Below are 15694 nucleotides of genomic sequence, written 5' to 3' on the forward strand. Positions count from 1 at the left end.
TGTGCTGATAGGCATTCATATTTTTGTTTTCTTGTTCGATTACAATCCAGTCTTCCTTATTCAGCAGGTTTAGTACAGGCCAGGTCACATCACTCATGCCAGACACTCAGTAACTTAACAGAATGTTTGGCTTTAATGTCTGAACTTCTTTATTTTAACTTTTTTATTAAACATCTTGACTGTTTACATAAAGAGAATCTGAAAGTTACAAATAAACGGAGTGATTTTTCCTTATTAGTTTGAAGAATATTTGTTTCTGTACTTTTATATACCAAATTCAGTTAAATTTATAGAATCGGAGGACTGGAAGGCACCTCAAGAGGTGATCTAGTCAAGCCTCCTGTCCTACCTAAACCATCCCTGAAAGGTGTTTGTCTAACTTGTTCTCAAAAATCTCCAGTGATGGAGATTCCACAGCTTCCCTAGGCAATTTATTCCTGTGCTTAACCACCCTGACAGTTAGGAATTTTTTCCTAAAGTCCAAGTTAAACCACCCTTGCTACAATTTAAGCCCGTTGCTTCTTGTCCTATCATCAGAGGTTAAGGAGAACAATTTACCTCCCTCCTCCTTGTGACAACCTTTTATGTACTTGAAAACTGTTATCATGTCAATTCTGTCTTCTCTTCTCCAGACTGAAAAAATTGGAAAAAATTGTTTAATCTTCCCTCATAGGTCATGTTTTCCAGACCTTGAATCATTTTTGTGGCTCTTCTCTGGACTTCCTCCAATTTGTCCACATATTTCCTTGAAATGTATCAGATTTAGATAGATATTGCCATTCATTGGTTTCTGATAAAATAAGCAGGCCGGGAAAAAGGATTGATGGTTGTTAAAGGATGTCAGTACTACATAAATTTCCATGATGTAATTAATATCTCCCATTTCTCACTCCAAATATATGCATTTGCAATCCTGAGATATGTGAAGATATTTATCTTCACAATTCTAAAGTCAGTTGCAAATTACTTAAAAGTTGTTTTTATCAATACAAAGGAAATAAGTAAATTCTAATTTTTCTTCTCTTAAATCTAAAACTCTAGGCCTCAATGCCTTGTTATGACAGGTGCTCCAAACTCACGTCCTGCTTTGGTTCATCTTGTCCATGCTTTCACAAAAAATGTGGGTTTGATGATCTGTGGTCATATACACATGGTAAGTATTTTTTCTGCATTTTAAAATAGTAAGCTAACTTGGCTTCTTTCCATAACTACTTTATTATTCTCAAATGTAAAGTGTCAAATTTCCCACTTCTCTGGAAGCTGAGATTTATTGATAACCTCTCATGGGATTTATCTTTCATAATAGCACAAAGAATATTGTAATTTCATGCAAGCCTTGAAATGCTAGCATAGCAGATAACTTCAAAATGTTAATATGTACATCACTGCTAGATTTTTCTCCTCCCCTGGAATAATTTTGTAACTTTATAAAATGAACAGTCTTGGACGCAAGATGCTTAAAGATAAACAGTGTTCCAGTTTATTAATCCTGGGAGGTAAAGCATGCTTGGCTAAATAAGTTTGATATTTGCTTTCTGTGTTATCCAGTTTGCTTTTACTTCTTTAGTTAACATGCCAACTTAAGGCAGAAGCCTGGTTGGGGACAGCTGCGGGGGCAGCTGTTGGGAGCCTGGACAGAGTCGCAGACCCTCCACCTGCCCTTGGCTGGGCAGGAAGCATGGGGGACAGGGACACTGCCAGGGGCTGCTCTCAGGCGCGCCCCCCGCCCCCACTGCACTGCAGGCAGGTGGAGGGTCCACTGTGGCTCCCCAGCTGGCCTGGCCATAGGGCGGGGAGAAACCTGTCGAGCTGCCTGGGGCTACTCGGGCCCCCCGCCCAGGACAGGTGGAGGGGCTGCCACAGCTGCCTTCCTGGCTCTTACCATGGCTGGGCTGCGGCTCCGAGCCACACCTCCCCCCTCTCCTCCGGCTGGAGCCAGGTTGGGGAGAGCCATGCTGGCAGCTGTGGGGGGCCTGAGCAGCCCAATGTCCTAGCACCCTGCCCAGGGCAGGTGGAGGGACCCAACCTCCCTACAGCTCGGAGCTGCAGCCTGTAAACAATAAGAGCTGGGCGGGTAGCTATGGGGAGCCGCAGTGGACCCTCCACTGACCTGGGGGTGGGGTCCAAGCAGCCCCACACCCAGTGTCTGTGCCCTCCAGGCACCCCACTCAGGGCAGGTGGAGGATCCATCTGCAGTTCCTCACAGCTGCCTACCTGGCTCTTAGCATCAGAGCCTGGACTTAAGCTCCCAAATCCTATTGAAATTTAATAGGTGCTGGGCACCTAACTCTCTTGAGGTTTCTGTAAAAATTCCAATGTAAATTACCACGTTTAGACTATTTTCTTTAGATCTTTTTTTAAATTTTGTTTTGTATTTGAAGCTTTTCTCCAAAGCTAAAGATACCCACAGTTTGGGTTAGTGCTCCCTTCAAATCACTGGAGTCAAAATCTTCAAGCTCAAAGTGTTGTTTCAGTGCTGTTTTTAAACAAACACTTTTTACTATTCTGATAAGGGCAGTGATTTTTAAAAACTGGAGAATTAAGAGGGTTTGTTAGCAGGATGGAAGTTCAGTGAGTTTTGAAGAGGTTATGGTAATTGAGTCAAATTAACTCAACTACAAAAGACTGGCAAAGGGTCCAGCTAGTTGTAGATGTTAAAGGAGGATTCGAAGGGGGGGAAGGACTATGTGTTTAAATTGTAGGCAATTGTCAGAGTGGTTGAGCCTCTCACCTTGCCGTTGTAATCTGAGGTGCTCCAGGATTAACTAACCAGATTCTGTTGTGAACTACTTCATGTATTAGTGAATCTGGCAGGAAACAACTGCATGCCATAGGACCCCATCAGAAGTGGCTGAGATCTAAGTTTTATTTAAGGTAGTGGCTGCCATTGGGGAGAGCATCTTTATATGGAATTTAATTTATATGGAAATTAAAACAGATCACCAATTTCAGTTAAACTTGCTGGGACACCAGCAGCCACACAAAACCTGATGTGTATTTAACCTATAACTATGTCTTATCTATATTTTTTGCTACAAAAACAAAACAAAAATACCCTTGTTGTTTTTATGGCAGAGGACAAGCCTGCTGGTGAAGCAATTGGAGCTTGAGAATTCTTGTTCCAGTAAAGCACAGAAGCATGTATCTAACAAAGGGAGACCTATTATTGCCGTCTGAGTCAATTTTACTTTGTGTTGATGGGTCTCTTGTTTTAAAGTGACAAAAATATCTTTTGAACTTGAAGTGTATTAGATTTGATTTTGGGTTAATTATCAATGTACTCATGCAATTTTACAAAGAAAATCTATTTTTCAGAAAATAACCAGTAGTGATTATTCTAAAGTGCACTTTGGACTAATAGTAGTACATTTTTTTTAAAGGGCCCTCGCAGACAAGCCATTAAAGAATTGTCAATTGACTTGGCCAGATATCAGCGGTGGCTTATTAAAAACAAAATGAAGGCCTTCTATGCACCAGTACATGCAGAGGATTTGAGAGATGGGGGACAGTACTTGATGCAGGTACACTTCTCTTGCACTTTTGATTTGAGCTAATGGGTGATTTGGCCTCAGAGTACAAACATTTTTGCATTTTATATTTTACACTTTCAAGCATGCATATTAAAATTGCATCATAATTATGCTATATTTTCACTCTACTACTATAAAGCTTTTATTAAAAAATTGTTTTGTGCAAGAAAAACATTTTCTTATTTTACCTTCAGTTAATATATACTTTTTAGTATTTTAAAAGTGCTTGATTGGCTTTGTTCGTAGGCTGCTGGTCTGGGTCGAATGAGACCAAACACTCTTGTTGTTGGATTTAAGAAAGATTGGAAACAAGCTGACATGAGGGATGTGGAAACCTATATCAATTTATTTCAGTGAGTACAAAATGCAGAACTCTTCTTTTTACCAAATACAGTAAACAAGAATATATAACCTGAAGAACTGCTTGTACCTCTAGCAGAGTGTAATCAAAGTTTTTAGATGAAAACTGTTTCCAAGTATTCTCAAACATCATTTTCAAATAATTAATATTGAAATTGCCTCAGTAAATGTACAAAAATGGGTACATCTAGTGCTGTTTTTCAATGTGGGTAGGTATTATTGATGGTCAGCTATTACTTTTTTTTAGCCCCAGGAGCTTTCCCCAATGTGAGACCTCTGGTGGCTTTAATTTCATCAGGTGGTGGTGATCACTCTGCTATTTCTAATTTAGTGTTAGCATTTCTCTTGACCCTGTGCGTGATCATCAGTTGTGAACAGCTTAATATAGAATGGAAATCTTTTTTTCAAGCCTCTAGATTTTTTTTTTTTTTTTTTTGTCATGCATTTTCAGCATCTGTCCATGGAGAGACCTCTGACAGTCTGGTTTTTCCTGGGAATTCTTTCACTATTGTGTAGAGCTGCTTGTACTCTCCCTTCTGTGCTGCTGCCTCTGCAGCCTTCTCCTGAACCCATTGTTGTTTTGCCTGCATCTCTTTTTATTTCTTTGCAATTTTCTCTGTGTCTTGCATCAGCCTCAAAGACTTCTACTTGTCTTGCACTGTTACATTTTTGCCTTCAGAACTTTCTTTTAGTCAGTCACTGCCCATGTTCCAATATAATCCATGCATCTTTCTTCTGCCCTCTTTTGATGGCCCACTGTTTCTCCTGCCATCTTCCAATTTGACCATGTGTCTTCCAGACTTTCTTTAGTCTAGTCCTGTAAAACACTGGAACAGTTGTGAGGTGGAATCTAATCTGCATTTCTTTGCCTTTGAACTGCTCTGTGCCTGTGATGCTCTTTTTTTTTTTTCCATCTCAGCTAACAACAGTTCCTCTGCTAACAGATATCCCTCAAAGATGCCCATCTCTTAAATATACATACCTGGTCTGTCTGGTTGACAGTCGCATTGTCTGGTGATTTCCATGTGAGCTTGTGAATCCACTTGTGTTGGAAGAAATAGCCTTCTGTATTTAGGGTGTTTGTGCAACAGAGATTCAAGAAGTGTTTGCCGTTATTTGGTTGGATGTCTTCCGTTGCTGTGACATTTTATATATTAAGTATTAATGTCAAATAAAAACAAAATGTGCAATATGGGTAAGCTCCTTTGTTATTGGAACTTTGATTTGGACTCTCCTAACTTGTAATCAGACTTACAGCCTAATTTTTCATTAACAAAGTCTGTCCTCTTAATTTCCTTGCTTTTTTTTAAGGAGAGAATTTTTTCCTTTAAATTACACATAATGGAAACCAGAGTCAGCTAGAACTTGTCTTTGAAACCTGACTTCTTTATTATGAATGCTATAATTGTAAAAATAGTTACCATTAAATTCCATGCACACTGCATTCTTAATTGTTACTTTGTGTATTTTTGAAACTTCTTTCAGTGCCTATAGTTTTCAGAGATCTCTCTGGAATTCGTAGTTGTCAAGTTAGGGGATCTCTTATAAAATATTTTGGGACTTCTGGTGAAAAGAATTGTCCTGTACTGCTCAAAAGGATTAAATTTTCTCACACACGCTTTCACCTTTCCCATGGAGCTTAGAATGGTTTGTTTGTATTTCATTTGATCGCTGTTTGCAATATTAGAAAGGAAGTGAAATTGAGACAGTTGCTATCCATTACACTTCAGCATATGGTATTCAGTCTTTTGAAGTGGCTTAAAAGTTTGGGACTTAAAATCTGTGAAGAACAATTTACGTACATGAAGCTTAAGTCCAAGAGAAAAATCTCAATTGGGATTGTTGAGAAATAAAAAGAGAACAGGACAAAAATGCACTTCTTTACCCTTTTACAGTGATGCCTTTGACATTCAGTATGGTGTAGTTGTCATCCGCCTAAAGGAAGGTTTGGATATTTCTCACCTTCAGGGACAAGGTATGCTTTATTTTGCCTCCTAGAAAAAGAAAAAATAGAACAGCCAAATTTTATGCAGTTTTCTGGACATCAGTTCAATGAATAGTTAAGTGTTCTATAAACTATTTATTACACCTACAAGCAAAATATAGAGATTTAGTGTTTTTATAATTACTTCTAATATTTTTGTGATCTTAAAAATACTTCTGTTAACCTTGTACAAAATAAAACTAGTTGGAGTAAGTATGACTTCTGTTACCGATGGGTTGCTTTTAATGATAAATGTTCTATATTTGTATTGTAACTTCTTTTAGAAACAGCTCTACTATATACATTATTTTCTTCAGTTTGTAACCACCTACATACTTAAATTTCCCCAAGGATTTAATATTTTACTAATACATGTTCAAACTCAAATGAGGCCAGAAAATCAATATTGCATATTAAAGAAGTATCTGCAGTCTAGAAAATTTAACTTGATTTAACAAAAGTTGCATGACCAAAGACATTTTGGATTCTTTCTTGGCAAGTTTTTTCCATTCTAGTGATATAAAACTGGAGATGATGCATCTGAATTGGATAAATAGGAAACAATAAAGATAATACATTTCTAATGAAAAAAATTAGTGGTCATTCAAAGAAAGTAGTTTATAGACTTAGTTTTTATTTGTATTAAACATATGTTAAAAACATTATTAAGGTGGCAAAATCAAGCATTTAACTAAATATTAGATGATGTAATTAAAAACTATCCTGGGGTTTCATTTTTAATTCAGGCATTTATTGACTTTGTAACCTTAATCGTGTTTGTTTTAATGTAGTTTTCCTGTGTGTAATTTCCTAGGTTAAAAAATAAAATAATTGGGGAAAAAGATATTTTATCATGTGATGTCACACTGACACCAAATGGGTCATCAGCAGAGTTGGAACCTTTAAATCCACCACAAAGGCCTCTTTCACTTGAGCTAACTGAGTGACTAATAGCAGAAGTAGGTTGTCTTATTCTGTGTGGACCAGTATTAGAGGGGGGATATAATATTTTGCCAGAGGGTTTCCCAGATATTTGCTGATAAGAGAATGGTGAGACTCAGGATTCTTGGGTTCCATTCTGAGCTCTGTAGTGGAGTGTGCTCTAGTGACAACAGAGCTTCTGCCCATTCCCCCTGAGTGTGATCCCTTTTGCCCCATCCCCTCCAACCTGCCCTTGTCCTATCTGTTCCCCACCCCAGGTTTAACAGTGCAGTCCTCTACTCCTCACCTAGCCAGTTCCAGTTTCCACTCCTCAGGTTTTCATCCCAGTCTCTTTGATCATCCAGTCCAAGTTTTCACCCTGGGGCTTCCTGTCTGCTCGACAAACACCAGCTTATTGTCCCCAGTCTCCTTGCCTAGCCAGTCCTACTCCTATATGAAGACAGATTAAAAGATTGGGACTTTTCAGTTTGGGAAAGATGACTAAGTGGGGGGAATATGATAGAGGTCTATAAAATCATGAATTGTATGGAGAAAGTTAATAAGGAAGTATTATTTACCCTTTCACACAACACATGAACCAGGGATCACTTAATTTAATTAATAGGCAGCAGCTTTAAAACAAGCTAAAGGAAGTACTTTACACAATGCACAATCAACCTTCGGAACTCAATGCCAGAGGATGTCATGAAGGCCAAAACTATAACTGGGTTAAAAAAATAATTAGATAAATTCACGGAGGCTAGTTCCATCAGTGAGTATTAGCCAAGATGTTCGGGGATGCAACACCAGGGTCTGGGTGTTCCTAGGCCTCTGCCTGCCAGATGCTGGGACTGGACAATGGGATGGATCACTTGATTGTCCTATTCTGTTCATTTCCTTTGAAGCATCTGTCATTGGCTGCTGTCGGATACTGGGCTAGATGGACTCTTGGTCTGACCCAGTATGGTCATTCTTATGTTCTGAGTCTTCACTCCCACCACCTGGATTCATCCAATCTCAGTCTTGCCCACAACCTACTGGGTTCCAGTCTAAAGCAGCCCAGAGCTGCAATCGTAGGGAAAATCCTTCTCATCCCTAGGCTGGAGTGTGACCAGTGCAGATTAAATCTTCTTAGATTATAGCAGCTAAATTCCATGAAGTATGCGTTGTGCAAACAGATTTGTCAAAATCTTAAAACTTGACCAAATTTGGGTGGATTTTCATAGAGGACAGTAAAAGAGGATCCCTAACAAAAAGGCCACCCACTGCCAAACTTCAAGGCCACTCTAAAGCAAAGGGGCACTAGAGGCTTTCAAATAAAAGTTTGACAGAATTAACATGGTCAAAACAACTCATTTTCCCCCTAGTCACATTCTTTTAAAGTGGCTGACCCATTTTGCCTAAAACTTTTCCAAAAAATTCAGTCTGAGGCAGACAATTGACATGGAAAACTTTAGCCCAAACAGTTAAAGTTTGGTAAAGTTATAAGTAAGGCTGCGGGTTTGTCACAGAAGTCATGGATTCTGTGACCTACATGACTTCTGTAGCGGCTGGTGTGCCTGGCTCAGGGGCAGCTCAGGTAGCCCCTGTGCCAGTCGCACCGGCCACTGCTGGAGCAGTCTCGGGCCACTGCACCCCCATCGCAGCAGAGTTTGGGTGTGTGAGAGGGACAGGGTGTTGGGGCACGGGACGGGGTGAGGCGGGCTCTGGACGGCACTTGGGGGACTCCCTGAAAGCAGTGACATCCCCCTTGCTCAGCTGCTAGGCAGAAGTGTGGCCAGGTAGTTCTGCGCTCCCATAGGCCAGGAACTGTGGCCAATAGGAACTGCGGGGACAGTGCCCTGGGCGGAGGCGGTGTGCAGAGCTGTCTGGCCACACCTCCGCCTAGCAGCTGAGCAAGGGGGATGTCACCACTTCCGGGGAGCCCCCCAGGTAAGCGACGCCCAGAGCCCGCCTCACCCCATCCCGTGCCCCAACCCCCTGCACACTCACACACCCAAACTCGCTGCTGCTGCTGGGCAACAGAGGTGTGGAGCCAGGTAGGGAGCCTGCCAGCCCTACCAATCCCCCCCCCCCCCAGCACCTTCAGGGGACCTGGGCCATGCGCTGCCACCTGCGGGCCCCGCCCCAAGCAGCCAGGCTGCCTTCCCCCAAAAAAACCCACGGGGCCCCGGGCAGCCCTTCCCCTCCAATTTTTATTCACTGATATTTTTAGTAAAAGTCATGGACAGGTCACCGGCAGTGAATTTTTGTTTACTGCTGGTGACCTGTCTGTGACTTTTATTAAAAATACCCATGACAAAAACATAGCTTTAGTTATAAACAACTGAGGACTATGTCTTTTATAATGGGAAGCATCAGGCAATCTTCATAACAGGCAGTTCTACCACCCCTCACTAATCTAGTACCTCATGGAAGGGATCATATGTTCCTGACAGCTTTACCACTGGTCTCAAACTTACGGCAGTCTCAACAGTCTGGAGCCATTGCTGACTTAACTGACAACTTCTGGCTGATGGATCAGTTTTTGACCAGGTTTTTTAACATTACTGTGCCTTTTTCTATTACGTCAATAGTTAACTACCTCTATTAGTGTCATCTTCTGTTAAAAAAGGCCTTTGTCTGAGATTGTCTGCTGAAATGAGGTGTGTTCTTACTCACTAGATTTTGGACAAGCCACCTTCAGCAAGCAACTTTATGGAATTGTTGTATTGTGACTCTTAATATTTTTGGAAAAATGCTCAACTTGAGATAGAAATTGATCATAAATTTTTAGGATCTATTTTATACCAAAGGCCCCAGGTTTCAGTTCCCTTCTCATACTAACAATTTGACATAATGTGAATGAGGATTCAAACCCCTTATTTTCTCCAGCTCCATAGAGGTGAATTAGCTCTTTCTCTACAGAGTGATGTAGTTCAATGCCTATAGAATTTGAAAAGGTATAATCCGGGACTAAGTTAAAATAATTCCTTACTTTCAGAGGTAGAATTTCTATGTATGTAGCATGTTGCTGCTGTTCATTAAGTTGTGTAAAAAAAAAAAAAAAAAAAAAAGTTGATTTTCTCCAGAGCGCTATATCTTCTAATCTTTTTTTATATCATTACTTATCCATAAAACATCATTGTAAAAGCTAAAAGTATGTTTAATGTTGCAATCAGAAATGATATCAATATTAATCATTTATCTCATCACAGAAGAATTACTGTCCTCTCAAGAGAAATCTCCAAGTTCAAAGGATGTTGTAGTAAATGTGGACTATAGCAAAAAGACTGAGACAGACACATCTAAGGTTTTTTCTTCACCATCCAGTGAAAAAACTCCTGTTCTGCATAAAGGTAACGTTCTAGTGAGCTGTGAGATTGGACCATTATTTTTACAGAGTTGAATTATAATGGTATTTTTTTTCTCTTGACCTTGCCAGGCATTTACACTGTCTGTGTATTACTTGAGTAGTCACTTAGAAAGTGTAGGCAACATTTTTAAAACCTTGATGCATAATGTAAGGCTCCAAGATCTTAGGCACCTAAATAAAAAGCTCGTGTTTGTTTTTTGTAGTGGTAATGTGAACTGTAGGCATGCAGAATTTCTTGAAAATTTGGTCAAAACTTTATATGCAAGCTTAACTCTAAGCCACCAAGGTTAAGAAATGTTGGCCTTAAACGAGAACATTTAATTAAATACACATTAAGAGAACATTTTTAAAAATGAGTCAAGACACCTTGCATTCATATATGGAGGAAATGTTTTTCTTGTCTTTTTTTTTTTTTTTTAAGACAAACCCTCTGGCTGTGTGAAGTATTAACACATTTTAAAGAGCTAATCATTATCGCAGGATATGTTAATCCTCATCCATGTTGTGGTTATTTTCTCACGGTGTGCTGCTTCATTTTATGTCTCATTTTCTGAATGTGTACGCTACTTTTATCTTCATTAACATCACAAAGGATATTAACCTTTTATTCTGTATTTTTTTTAAACATCTTCCAGAGGAGGAAGAAGATGGCAAGACTCCAACACAACCACTGTTGAAAAAAGGCAGGCATTTCCATCTTTTTGTTACAATCCATTTTTTCCATACTGCTACCTTCCGTTTTTTTTTTTCTCACTCCTTTTATGTATAGAGTATCAACCATGAGGTGGTATCCTGGATGTCTGTTCAACTTGGATTAGGAAATTCAGGGGTCAAATTGTGGTGGTAGAAAAAGGTGGTGATACTCTTAAGTCCTCTCACAAAATAAGCTTTCTTCACATGAATTGGCAGCAACAGTGCGCATACTAGATGTGCATATGTTCAAAATATGATTGACTGTGTATTCTTATGAGATTTCCTGAACTTGGTTCTGCCTCAGTGGGGTTTGAATGTGTCCATGAGGTCTGCTGGGTTCCTTGGTGGGGCTCACGTGCCTCTCTGGGCTCCTTGATTTGGGGTGGAGGGAGGAACAGTACTTTCTGAAATGCTGCTCAGTCCTGGTGCCAAACTTCTAATTCATTCCTTTCTGTATAGATCATCATTATAATATCTGAGACATCACTCAGTAAACTATGCAGCTTACTTTATGCTTCCACAAGCAATGAAACAGTTATCAATGTTATACTTTTGAGCATCTTAGTGAATACTTCAGTGAAATGAATGGGACTATTCAACTTTTCAGAAGCTCTCCACAGATTCAGGCAAACATTGCTTAATCAGTTAATCTCAAATGTGAAGGGAGGATTTCTTCAGAATTATAATCGCTAGAGAATTTACCTCTTTTTTTTTTTGTAAATGAAAGCAGAGATTGTGGAGCACAAGATGGTGACTTGGGAGAAGTGCAAGTGTGCTTGTACCATTGTGTACTGACCTAACTCAAGCTCTGTATAAATGTATGTATTCAGTCAATTGTAGTTCACATCAGGAATATTTTTGGATTTTGTAAAATCAAATTCATACCTTTTGGCTTAGAAGCTGAATAACAAGTAAAGTGGCTGGCTGCTGTATCCAAATCTAAATTTTGACTGAGAAGGAGGTAGAAAGGTGTTGTGTTTTTGTTTTTTAATCCATCCATTTCACTTCTGTGTCTGGTAGGTTTATTCAGAAAGTCATTTTAGTTTTTCTCAGTTATATCTATAGCTTCATTATCTAACTAAAAATTCACCTTTTTAATTACAGCAACTAAATGTTTTGTAAAATTTTTCTAAGCTCTGGAACCTGCAAAACATCTTATTCTGTATATAAAATACTACATAAATATTCAGCAACAAATGGACTCTGTTTACAATCTTAACTTCCTTAATGCATTTAACTATATATATATATTATATATATATATATATTATAATTTTAATGTAAAATTAAAATAATACTTCAGAAGTTGTAGTTTTCTAAGATTTTTGTCTTGGTAAAAAAAAACTTGACAATATTAAAGAACCTACAGATGTTTTTTGGTGAAACGAGCAGCTGGTCTTTTCTTCAGTATGAGAGATGCATGGAGCAGCACCCATGTACCCACTGTTGCTCTGAAGTATGTTTTTTGATGTTTGGATCAGATCGATGGCGCTATAAGCTAGAGAAAGAGAGAAGGTCTTGCAAACTGTGCTTATCTACCAAAGGTCTGCTTGTTGTTCCTGCTTAGTTTTTAATCTTTCAGAACAGTCAGTTTAGCTGGTGAAGACTGCAAACTCTTTAAACTTATCTCAGTGTGTATTTTTACAAGTCCATTTAAACAAACTATAAAGTCTGAAAATAAATATTTTTAAAGTCAGAATTTTTTTAACAATGCAAATAGTGGAAAACATAAGAATGGCCATACTGGGTCAGACCAAAGGTCCATCCAGCCCAGTATCCTGTCTACTGACAGTAGCCAATGCCAAGTGCCTCAGAGGGAGTGAACCTAACAGGCAATGATCAAGTGATCTCTCTCCTGCCATCCATCTTCATCTCTGACAAATAGAGGCTAGGGACATTATTCCTTACCCATTCTGGCTAACAGCCATTAATGGACTTAACCTCCATGAATTTATCCATTTCTCTTTTAAACCCTATTATAGTCCTAGCCTTCACAACCTCCTCAGGCAAGGAGTTCCACAGGTTGACTGTGCGCTGAGTAAAGAAGAACTTCCTTTTATTTGTGTTGAACCTGCTACTCATTAATTTCATTTGGTGGCCCCTAGTTCTTATTTACTTGTTCCCATAATATAACTTTTTCTTATTCACTTTCTCCACACCACTCATGATTTTATACCTCTGTCGTATCCCCCCTTAGTCTCCTCTTTTTTCCAAGCTGAAAAGTGCTAGCCTCTTTAATCTCTCCTCATATGGAACCCGTTCCAAACCCCAAATCATTTTAGTTGCCCTTTTCTGAACCTTTTCTAATGCCAGCATATCTTTTTTGAGATGAGGGGACCACATCTGTACGCAGTATTCAAGATGTGGGTGTACCATTGATTTATATAAGGGCAATAAGATATTCTCTGTCTTATTCTCTATCCCTTTTTTTAATGATTCCTAACATCCAGTTTGCTTGTTTGACTGCTGCTGCACACTGCTTGGACGTCTTCAGAAAACTATCCATGATGATGACTCCAAGATCTCTCTCCTGATTAGTTGTGGCTAAATTAGCCCCCATTATATTGTACATATAGTTCGGGTTATTTTTTCTAATGTGCATTACTTTACATTTATCCACATTAAATTTCATTTGCCATTTTGTTGCCCAATCACTTAGTTTTGTGAGATCTCTTTGAAGTTCTTCACAGTCTGCTTTGGTCTTAACTATCTTGAGCAGTTTAGTATTATCTGCAAACTTTGCCGCCTCATTGTTTACCCCTTTCTCCAGATCATTTATGAATAAGTTGAATAGGATTGGTCCTAGAACTGACCCTTAGGGAACACCACTAGTTACCCCTCTCCATTCTGAAAATTTTATTTTATTCCTGCCCTTTGTTCCCTGTCTTTTAATCAGTTCTCAGTCAATGAAAGGATCTTTCCTCTTATCCCATGATAACTTAATTTACTTAAGAGCCTTTGGTGAGGGACCTTGTCAAAGGCTTTCTGGAAATCTAAGTACACTATGTCCACTGGATCCCCCTTGTCCACATGTTTATTGACCCCTCAAAGAACTCTAATAGATTAGTAAGACCTGATCTCCCTTTACAGAAACCATGTTGACTTTTGCGCAACAATTTATATTTTTCTACATGTCTGACAATTTTATTCTTTACTATTGTTTCAACAAATTTGCCCAGTACTGATGTAAGATTTAGCAATACTACAATTTTGTGTTTGAGATTAAGCCACAGTTTTTCTTAAATCTTTTACAAATTCTCTTTTTTTCAATTTGCTAGACTCGAAAGGCCCACGTTCTCCTTTAAACTTGACTGACCAAAGACTTCTTGATGCTAGCTCTCAGTTTCAGAAGAAACAAGGCAAAAATACTATTGATGTCTGGTGGCTTTTTGATGATGGGGGTAAGATAATTTGTAATGATGATAAAAGCACTTGGTAATGGGTATCACTCATGCCAAAGGCTATGTTTTAGTCACAGGTATTTTTAGTAAAAGTCGTGGACTGTACAGGGAACCGGGGTTAGTGGGGCTGGGGCAGGCTCCCTACCCAGCTCCTGGGAAGTGGCAATCCTAGCTCCGTGTGCTGCCTCCTCTCTGCCCCAAGCCCCAGATCTGCAGCTCCCATTGGCTGAGAACTGCAGCCAGTTGGAGCTGCAGGGAGGGACAGGGGTTGCTGTCACCCTTCCCGGGAGCCTTCCCCCCCCAGGTAAGCACCACCCCACACCCCAGCCTTGAGCCCCCTCCACATATCCAAAATCCTGCTGCTGGGAGGCGGAGGGGAGCGGGGGTGGCCGAAACTGCTACAGCTGCGGCCGGTGCTCCTGGCCCAGGGGCTGCCCAAGTTGCTCAGGCGGCCCCTGGGCCAGGTGCACCGGCTGCTGCAGATGTCACGGAATCCATGACCTCTGTGACAAACGTGGAGTTTGCTATAAATTGTTGTTATACACTATTAAATAGAAAGTTGACACTGCATATTAGCTACTCCAATGTATTTCTAAATATTGTGGTCTAATGCAGGTTTGACATTGTTGATTCCTTATCTTCTGACAACCAAGAAAAAATGGAAAGACTGTAAGATCAGAGTGTTTATTGGTGGAAAAATAAACAGGATCGATCATGACAGGAGAGCGTAAGTTAACCTTAATTTTAAACAAAACATTTATGGTATTCTGGAACTTTTTGTAATCAATAATCAGTAATCAGGCACAATAGATAAATGTTTTTCTTATTTAATAATGACCTTTCCCTATTACACTTGAATTGGGAGGTAACTGAATGCTAATTTATTGGTACTAGTTAACATAGCACTTGATCATGTTGTTTAAAATAACAAACAGCATTTGAAACATTTTAAGCTACTTTTAGCTTTAGAGATGTAATCATAAAGAAAATGTTGCCTTTACTACTGTTGTTTTTTCCCAATTTCGCAAATACTTTGTTTCTTGCTGTGTTTTTAAAGGGAGCTGAAACTAATATGACCAACCACAACAGATTATAAATGTTGACTTGCATCCACAAGATAAGTCTAAGAACCATTATGATGGTATGTTAACTACCCCACTTCTGCAAGGTTAGAATAGCCTGTTAGGTTAGGGCAACACCTAGATACAAAATGGATAGATGCCAGATATCTCATCTAATATGGTAGAGAAACAGGGACTCAAATTGTCAGCCCTAGCGCACCTTAGTAAGAAAAAGTCACAGAATTGGGCCTTAATTTAAGACAGGTCTACTGAACTGTGGGGTATTTACAATTTTTTCTCATTCTTTCCCTAATAAGTTATACAGGACAGTCGAGGGTGATTACAGAAGAGTTTGACTATTTAGTTTAAGATTGGACATGCTTATAAAA

At 39.3% G+C, this 15694-nt stretch overlaps 1 protein-coding gene across 2 annotated transcripts in view; it reads left to right on the forward strand.

Moving 5' to 3' along the window:
* The window catches only part of SLC12A2 (solute carrier family 12 member 2), a 113203-nt gene that overhangs the window by 88656 nt on the left and 8853 nt on the right, over positions 1–15694 (forward strand). Inside the window, exons 16-23 of one of the 2 annotated variants that reach the window (XM_038402580.2) lie at positions 1042–1153; positions 3381–3521; positions 3777–3883; positions 5786–5865; positions 9993–10133; positions 10786–10833; positions 14122–14244; positions 14860–14971. In XM_038402580.2, coding sequence (XP_038258508.1) covers positions 1042–1153; positions 3381–3521; positions 3777–3883; positions 5786–5865; positions 9993–10133; positions 10786–10833; positions 14122–14244; positions 14860–14971 — 864 coding nt within the window. The remainder of the gene's footprint in view (positions 1–1041; positions 1154–3380; positions 3522–3776; positions 3884–5785; positions 5866–9992; positions 10134–10785; positions 10834–14121; positions 14245–14859; positions 14972–15694) is intronic. The other variant, XM_038402581.2, reaches the window with a different exon arrangement.

Source organism: Dermochelys coriacea, chromosome 5 (assembly GCF_009764565.3).
Source record: "Dermochelys coriacea isolate rDerCor1 chromosome 5, rDerCor1.pri.v4, whole genome shotgun sequence".
NCBI lineage: Eukaryota > Metazoa > Chordata > Testudines > Dermochelyidae > Dermochelys > Dermochelys coriacea.